Source organism: Capra hircus, chromosome 8, assembly GCF_001704415.2.
Source record: "Capra hircus breed San Clemente chromosome 8, ASM170441v1, whole genome shotgun sequence".
In the NCBI taxonomy this organism is placed as follows: domain Eukaryota; kingdom Metazoa; phylum Chordata; class Mammalia; order Artiodactyla; family Bovidae; genus Capra; species Capra hircus.
The window spans coordinates 88,550,576-88,559,832 of NC_030815.1; the positions used below are offsets into that span (position 1 = coordinate 88,550,576).

Below are 9,257 nucleotides of genomic sequence, written 5' to 3' on the forward strand. Positions count from 1 at the left end.
CGGGGTGGCGGGCACCTGGAGCGAGAGAAAGGTCTGTGGGGAGTTGGGGGCCTTAAGGAAACCGCACACCTTGTGGACCTACAAAGGGAGAAAGTCAACAAGAGTTGGCATCTTACATTTCCAAGAACCTAGAACAGTTTGGAGAAGGCAATGGCAACCCACTCCAGTACTCTTGCCTGGAAATTCCCATGGATGGAGGAGCCTGGCAGGCTACAGTCCATGGGGTCGCTAAGAGTCGGACACGACAGAGCGACTTCACTTTCACTTTTCACTTTCATGCATTGGAGAAAGAAATGGCAACCCACTCCAGTGTTCTTGTCTGGAGAATTCCAGGGACGGGGGAGCCTGGTGGGCTGCCGTCTATGGGGTCACACAGAGTCGGACACGACTGAAGCGATTTAGCAGCAGCAGAGCAGTTTGGAAGTAACCACGAAAAAGAATTTCAAAACTGCTCAGTTCAACAAAGGGCTGTTGACCACTAGGAAATGTGCTGGGAGAGGAAGAGATGGAAAAGCAGAGTGGAAGTAAGCAATCCTAGGGCAGGTGGTGTTAGGTAGAATGGGAAATGCAGGGTGTTGCTTGGGAGAATGAGGGAGGGAGGGGGAGTGCAGATCCTAGAACTCTTGTTTACTTGGTGAAAAGTGGAAGCTGTTTGACAAGTAGAGATCCCAAACTGGAGGCTAATTGTAGGCTCTCTGGTGGCTCAGAGGATAAAGCGTCTGCCTGCAATGCAGGAGACGCGGGTTCAATCCCTAGGTTGGGAAGATGCCCTGGAGAAGGAAATGGCAACCCACTCCAGTATTCTTGCCGGGAGAATCCCATGGACAGAGGAGCCTAGCGGGGTTTGCAAAGAGTCGGACAGGACTGAGCGACTTCACTTTCACTTTCTATTGAGTGACTACCAGGTATTTCAAGCAGTAAATGCAGGCAATTCCAGCTCATCTCCTCGTGTTCTGTGCACCTCCCACAGGTCAATTAAACACACATCCAAACCTCCAGAGTGGAATGAGGCTTGGGGTCTGACAGTAAGCTGTTCTGGAGATTGAGCATTATGCCTATGTTGGTCTGTGCTAAACACAATCAAGTTTACTTAACAATTCTGACGTCTTTCTGTTGGCCTAACCCTGAACCTGTAGCCAGTGGACCCATGGGGATGGGAGTAAGTTCTAGGCTCTTGCCCATCACTACACTGCCCTCAATATTTATCATGCTTATTATGTGAAAGCACTACCCTTTTCAAAGAGAGGTGCATACAGAGGACCAGCATACTAGGGGTCTCATGCTTATTGGCAGCCTAGCTAAAAGGTTTCTTCAGCATTAGCAATGATGATAAAAAGCCTGTGTTTGGATTAACTAAAATATTTCCTTAGAAGTTAAAGCAATTTGACACAAAATGCACACCATGTTAGAAGTTTTAAAAGTGCTTTGATAGTTTATATAAAACTGTATCCCCCTTTGGCACATGGAGAAGAGAAATGGGGTTAAGTGGTTTCTCCCAAGGCAGTAATTACATAAATAAGTGAAGTAACCCAGAGTATTAAGTTGGGTTTCTTTCTGTTCAGTTGGAGATTCTAGACAATTCTCTAGGAACTAAACAGCTATAAAATCTACCTTGGCTCTGTTAAACTTACCCCTAGTTCTTAGTATCTTTATAAGTGAATTTAAATGGTACCCTGAATCACACCAAACTGATAGGTTTAAACCCACTTAACATTTTATTTCTTTGAAGTGAATTTATTTCCTCAGGACTATAAAACTGAAATCATTCAACATCCTCAACAGTCACAAGTTAACCTTAAGAAAACAAACCTCAGTAACTTCAAAGAGTAATAAATGCAACATACAAACTTTATTTAACAAAAGTAACATAATGTCAAACAGGCACTTATATTAAAAGAAAAACTGACTAGAAGAAATTTTTATCTTAAAACCCCTTACAGTAACCTACTTGCAGTTGCATTTAACTGAGCTCTGTTGCTGTGAAGAATACAGCTCATGCACAGGTATGGATGAACAATTTGTACATTTTTCAAGTATTCACTGAATACTACCTTATATACACATATACATTAAATTTGAGAAAGATTTAATTGATGATCCCCAGATAAAGCTTCATTTTTGTTGATCTTTTGGAAGAGGCCGTCTAAAGAGAAGGATGTGTGGTTCTGTGGAAACAAAATGTTTTATATTAATATGGTTAATTTTCATTCCTTCAACAAAAAATTAAGAGAATTCTCAATTGAACCAAAATAAAGTAAATCCAGTCAACTGATGTTATTTATTAAGGTATCTGAAATTTTGCTTTTAAGTTACTATCAACAATAAACAAGAAATCAACATTAACAAGCATTCCCCCCAATTAATTTTACACACTGGAGAAAAGGAAAGTAAAGAAGTCATTTGAGGAGAAGGGTTTCTATCTTTAGAATCTCAATTCCAATGAAAAGTAAAGAAAAAGGTTATCTGTTGTAGGGAAAACACAGTTAACACTTCATTAAAAAACCATAGGTCCCAGGGGCCCTCCTGGTAGATTCTGTTTCAATAGGTGGAGGACTGAGTAGGAACCTACAGGTAAGGTCCTCAGTTGCTTTGTATTATCTGGAGAAAGACCTTTTAAAATATAATTACGTGCTCTGATCCCAAGATAGTTACAAGTTTGAGTTTTTGCTGCCGATGCTTTTCTTTAAAAGTATAAATCAAGATAGCTTTAGCTTTACCTAATTCATATCATCAAGTTATGGCTCAGTTGGTAAAGATCCACCTGCAATGCAGGAGATTCCAAACCTGGGTCAGGAAGATTCCTTGGAGAAGGAAATGGCAACCCACTTCAGTATTCTTGCCTGGGAAATCCCATGAATAGAGGAGCCTGGCACACTACAGTTCATGGGGTCACAAAGAATCAGACACGACTGAGTAACTAAACCACCACACCTAATTCAGCTTCTATGCCTTCAAATTTGTTCAAAGCAATATAAATCCTTTAATTTAGATTTATTGATAACCCCAAAACACCAGAGTTTCTTAGTCTATTTACCAATAATCTAGAAAACTGTTCAAATCACTTCAAATTGCATCCGTTTCTATACACAGAACTTCTAGACACACAATCTTAAGTTTTTTTAGTTTTCATATAGACACCAGAATTCTAAATATATTTACGACAAAATACTTCAAGATACTAGCAATGACACACATTTTAAAATAAAATAGAATAACCTGTTTCCTTTTTTACTTCATAGGTTATTTTTGCAGATACAAGAATGCATGCATTCTTTTCACTTTGTAAACTATTGTTTACTATAAAATCAGAACCTTCTCTAGGAAGGAAAAGTCATTCAAAAATAGTCAAGCTTATCACTTACTTAGGGATATCATTGAAACATCAGTATTACTAACAAATTTTCAACAACCACTATTATTTTCAATTAATGCTTCTCTAAATAACAAAACTTACCTGGTTCATGAATCATGTAATGAACCCAGCCTAGACTCTGTTGGACACCAAGTCTCCTCCACTCCTCTTCAGACATCAGATGGGTTTTGGGTACTTGTTTGGAAAGTTCTCTGGGTAACATGACATGTCTGTTAAAAAAATATATAACCAAATATTAGTACTCTATGTGGATATGCCTTTCTTACAATTATGGTCACGTTACACATGCATCTTTAGGACACTTAAAGCAACCCTGTTACATTATCACTGGCATCAATCTTAAGAACTACTTAAGTAGTTCGACCACCTTTAATTCTGATTTTTGATGGCCTGTGTTCAAATTAGAAATTAGAATATGTACTCCAAAAGTACAAAGCATTTTATTTACGATTAACATTTTTCCCTAATAGAGGCTGCTTGCTAACTGTCTCAATCTTATTCCGGAACAGAACCTCAAAAACTAAGCAGGATACATGGTTATCCAAAACACCCCAGCCTCCCCTGCAGCTACCTGTGGTCTCATGACTAAATTGACCAATAGGATAAAAGCAGAAAATATGCAACTTATGGAAAGCATCCTGAAAAGAAAAGAGCATGCCAGTTTTCATTTTTCTCCTTCCTGTTGGTTAGGAAACAGACTAATGTGATCAGGGAGCAAGAGAAGTCATCTAAGATCACAGCTGCTGCTGTTGAGTCATTTCAGTGGTGTCCAACTCTGTATGACCCCATAGACGGCAGCCCACCAGGCTCCCCTGTCCCTGGGATTCTCCAGGCAAAAACACTGGAGTGGGTGTTTCTTCTCCAATGCATGAAAGTGAAGTCAGGTCCGACTCTTCATGATCCCATGGACTGTAGCCTACCGGGTTCCTCCATCCATGGGATTTTCCAGGCAAGGGTACTGGAGTAGGTTGCCATTTCCTTCTCCACTAAGACCACAGAAGTGATTATAAATTGAGAATGGTCCCTGATTGTAAGAGCTGCAAATAACCTGTTACCTGATTTCTATCTTCTACCTAATTGTTGATTAGTTTCAAGAGAAATGTACAGTGTTTTTGTACTCACCTTACGTATACACTACAAAATACAGCAATATTTTATGTTTAAGTGGAAGTCACATCCCTACCTTCTCCATAAACCATAGAAATAGGCTAACCATCATCAAAGTTTGATGACAAGGGAAAAATCTGTAGCTTCAATCTCAGATGGAGAGTCTACATGTATTTGTTTTCCCCCTGCATGAGTATATATTGGGCTTCCCTGGTGGCTCAGAAGGTGAAGAATCTACCTGCAATGTGAAGACCCAGGTTTGATCTTTGGGTCAGGAAGATCCCCTCCAGAAGGGAATGGCAACCACTCCAGTATTCTTGCCTGGAGAATCCCATGAACAGAGGAGCTTGGTGGCCTACAGTCCATGGGGTCACAAAGAGTCGGACACGGGACTGAACAACTAACACTTTCACACTTTCAAAACTATATATATTTCTAACTACATATAAGGAGAATTGTTGCCCAAAGTTAACATTTCAGTACCAAGTACTTTTCATGGAGGGTGATGAGGTAAAGAAGGCAATAACAATACAAACAACAAAGGAGCTACTAAGATAACATTGCAGGATACAATTAAACTTCCCTTCTCTGAAGATTACTGCCCTGTTTCATAAAAGTTTAAGTGGCTTGGTCAAGAAACAACAGCTTTAATTAATACTGGATTAGATATTAATCCAGATTTTAGTAAGATTGTGGTTCTATTCTGTCCATTACTGCATATCCCCAGCTGAATTCTTGGTCAACATCACATAATTGAACATATCAACACATTACAGGATTAGAACTGTGTAGTATGTCAAAATAAGACAACTGACTTCAAACAAAGAGACTTTTCCAATGCAATTAGGTATTACTAATCTGCAAGGCTGTCCAGAGAAATCATCAATTTTTCTCCAGAGAATACAGATTTACAAGATATTAGGGGGAGGGGAAAAGAGGAGACCCACCCACTGTTACTGAATGTACGCTTTCTAACTCAAAACAGCTTTCTTGGACATCTAAAAGGATAGCAGACAGAAAAGGTCACTGTTTGGCCCCGCCTACACGTTAGCAGTTTCCCAGGATGCAGCGTCCTAGTCACCCCCCAGGAGGACTGGGCGGAGCTGGTGTTTGAAGCCACACCCTAGTTAAGTCTCCGGAAAGCGTTAAGGCGATTGAGAGTTCGTTTCCTCCCACAATCCAATTTGCTAATCACATTTGGAAACTACGCTCTAGTCCCATCACATGATGCAGAAGCCACACACACACACACAAAAAAGCCTCAAAGCAAAAAATTATTTGGCCGATATAAACTAACAGAAAAAAATGCCCCAAAGCTGTTCGAGTTCTCAATTTAGTCTCAAAAGGAAGCCACTTCAATATTAACCCAAGAAGGTTACCACGCACCAGCACCCGCTCCAAGTCGCCATACCCACTACACATTCAAATCCCAAGCAAGCTCGTTTTGGAGGGGGGAATTCCCCCACAAACTAATTTTTAGTGCCATCAACTTCAAAAGAGAAGTGTTTCTCTGGCGACGTAACCTGACCAAAATCACCCTTCCGACCGCCCCTCGCTCTCTGTGACTGGGGGTAGGGGGGCGTTTGCCTGAATGCCAGGTAGGCCGAAGTTTTTAGGAACCGCTGCGCTTTTATGCAGGCGTCGGACTCAGCGCCAGGCTTCGGCCACGCCGGGCCCCCTTAGGCCCTCGGTCCCTTTCCTTTAGGGCGGCAACTCTGCACCAGAAGCGGCCCCTTCTGCGCTCCAGCTTCGTCCCCCTCACAGACAGGAACAAAGAGCGGAAGCCGGCTGGGCCGGCCCGCCAGACGAGGAGAGGCGCGCGCTCCCACCCCGGCGGCCCGACCCCAACACAACAGAGACTCGCGGCTGGCCCCCGACCTGAACTCCGGACCCCGACCCTAACCCCAGCCCGAAGCTCTTCGACCCCGACTCTGGGTCCCAGGTTCTCTCCCCTGGCCAGGCTCGCCCGGGGCCGCGGCAGAGGTAGGCTGTCCGGCCTGCTCACCGGTATTCGTAGTGTTCATCGAAGTACTTGTCCGAGTAGTAGATCTGCTTATGGGCCATCCTGCAGGCGGGCGGTGGGCAGCAGCTGACTAGAGCGAAGCGGCTCGAAGACAGGGCGCAGGTGAGGGGACGTCTGCGTCAGGTGAAGGCAACGACTCGACTGAGACCAACCGACCGTACGCCGAACGAGCCAGGTTTGAATCCGACAGCCCGCCGCTGATTGGGTAACGGTGCCGACCAATCACCTTCCGCTCATCCTGCGGGAAGGCTGCAACCAGCTCCTAGCCTATCGTCACCGCCTTTCTGTGGCGTTTGCACAAGATTAGCCAATCAGAGGCCTGTTGCGAGGTCGCCCCAGGAAAGAAGTGATGATTGGCTTGGCGTGGGGGTGGGGAGCTCCCTAACGAGAAGGGCGCGGCCAGGGAAGGGCGGAACCGGGACGTTAGGGACCGTAGAGCGCGTGCGCAGGAGTTTAGAAGGTTCCAGGTCCGCTGAGCCGTTTGGACAGCGAACCTGCGGGAGGGGTACGGTATCGCGAGGTTTGGCGAGGCCCGGGAGTGGGAGGGGGCTGCCTATAGAGCTGTCGTCAGTTTGTCCGCGCACCCTCCGCTGCCGGTGCTACGTGCCAGAAGTACGTGGGAGTTGAGGAAGGCCGGCAGCCCTAGACTGAGGGAAAGACTGAGAGAAAGAGGGAAGAGTGAGGGGAAGAGTCTTAACCCGGGCGCGCCCAGCCGTTTTGTGGAGTAGAGATCCGGAAAGCCAAAGTTGTGCCGGGACGTGAGGAAGACGTCAGAGTACCGCACATTGGCGAGGCCGCATGGAGTATCCCGGAACCTCGCCACTGAGTGCTGCGGGGGTGGCGGTGCGAGGCCGTTGCCCAGAGACCTCTCTTAGGGGAAAATTGTCTTCCCACGCCCTTCGCACATTCTGATAACTCTAGAGATAGGCGTGCGTGCGTGCGTATGGGAAAATAAAAATTACTAAAATAATGATGTTTGGTAGAGGACTACGGTATTTAAAGTGATTTGTAAAAATTCCTTTGGCTTGTTATGCTTGAATCTAATTTAAAATTAAGGTACTTGTACGGGGTTCCCTGGTGGTCCAGTGGTTAGGCCTGTGCGCTTTCAATGTCGTGGACCCTAGGTAGATCCCTGGTAGGGAACTAAGATCTCACATGCCCCGTGGCCAAGAAGAAAGTGTTTTTCACTTTTTCCGCAATGAGCGCCTGTGGGTAGTGCAGCACAGTACCGGTAAGAGCTTCATTGTCCTGCCACTGCCTCCCTCCCACAGGATGGTCGCTTTATCCCTTGACTCTCAGCCTAAGCTAAGAAAGTCGTCTTCATCACCTGTTCGGAGGAAGTCCCCACCGTCCGCATTCCTCTCCATCCTTGCCCAGCAGGTGCACGCTCGGTCAGGTACTGTGCCCCCACCCGCACTATAACATATCCTCCAGCAAACCAGTGTGGCAGGCATGTCTGTTTTGTTCACCACTTTATACCCCAGCACGTGACGGTTACTTGTGCTCCACTCCCTAATTTTAAAGCAATTACTTTTCAAGAAATGTATGCCTAAATAATTAAACATAATAATTTGCCGTAATAATAAAGATGAGAATAAAGAGATTTCCCTGGCGATCCAATGATTAAGATTCTGAGCTTATCCTGTAGGGGATACGGGGTTGGATCCCTGGTGGGGGAGGTAAGATCCTGCCCATGCCAAACATCAGGGCCAAAAAAAAAGATATAAATAAACCGTTATGAGAGACGGTTAAGGAAATCACAAACTTTTTGGCAGAACTTAGGAAAGAAAATGTTACTAAGAGGTGTGTAAGAGACTGCTGTGAAAAATCTCAAACAGAAAAGCAGAATAGTAGTAAAATCAGCTTCCATAGACCAGTTGCTCACCTTCAGCTGTTAACATTTGGCCCATCTTGTTTCAACTCTTCCCCTTTTCCCTATAATATCTCTAAAGAGAGCCCAAATAAAATGTCATTTCACTCTGAGATAATACATTTTTGTATATATCCGTACAGGGTACAGAGTCTCAAGAAAAATTTTAAAAATATTTTAGCACCATGTCATTTCTACACTTGTGATTCCTCTTTTTTTCTCTAATAGTTGTTTTCTACTTGGCCTCTCTGCCTTGCCTTCATCTGCTTGTCTTCCTGTACTGGCTCAAGAAGCCAGAGAAAGACTGAAGAATCCTATGTCAATTAACCTAGAGCAGTAATTGAAAGTCCAACTGTATGGTAACAGCTGCATAAGGGTGAACAGGAAAAAACATACTTAAAAAGGGTGAGCTGTATGTGTGGTATATGAATATTTCAGCTCAAATGTAAATTTTCAAGAAAGACAAACCACTGGACATATATGGCTTTACAGAAAAGTTTTACCAAGCTTCCAAGTTTTACCAAGAATTTATTTCAGAATAAACTCTTCTGCTCTATAAGAATTTATTAGGCAAGAATAATATTGATTAAAAAAAAACGAGAAAAAGTAGTTGTCCCTTTCACTCAAAGACATACGTGTAAAAATTTCAAATAAAATGCTGGCCAACTGAATCCTATTGTGTTTCTTAAAAGGATGATTTTACTATCTCTAAATGTAAGAATAGCTTAATATAAAATCTGTTAATCTAATTCGCCACATTAATAGTGTAAAGGAGAAAAAATGATCCTCCCAACGGATGCAGGAAAAAAAATTTGCTAAAATTCAGTGCTCCTATAATCAGCAGTAAAGAACCCACCTGCAGTGCAGCAGGAGCCTCAGGTTCA

The 9,257-nt window shown here is 43.6% G+C and overlaps 1 protein-coding gene and 1 long non-coding RNA gene across 2 annotated transcripts; one reads left to right on the plus strand and one right to left on the minus strand.

Annotated features, from left to right (window-relative positions):
• Positions 1,830-6,666, minus strand: CKS2 (CDC28 protein kinase regulatory subunit 2). The gene is made up of 3 exons (XM_005684236.3): positions 6,486-6,666; positions 3,455-3,582; positions 1,830-2,165 (listed from the first exon to the last, which is right to left on the minus strand). The coding sequence occupies exons 1-3, from the start codon at positions 6,542-6,544 to the stop codon at positions 2,113-2,115; spliced, it is 240 nt and encodes a 79-aa protein (XP_005684293.1). The 5' UTR covers positions 6,545-6,666; the 3' UTR covers positions 1,830-2,112.
• On the plus strand, positions 6,813-8,106 carry LOC108636578. The gene is made up of 2 exons (XR_001918476.1): positions 6,813-7,306; positions 7,809-8,106. It is a non-coding gene; the product is annotated as an uncharacterized LOC108636578 (long non-coding RNA).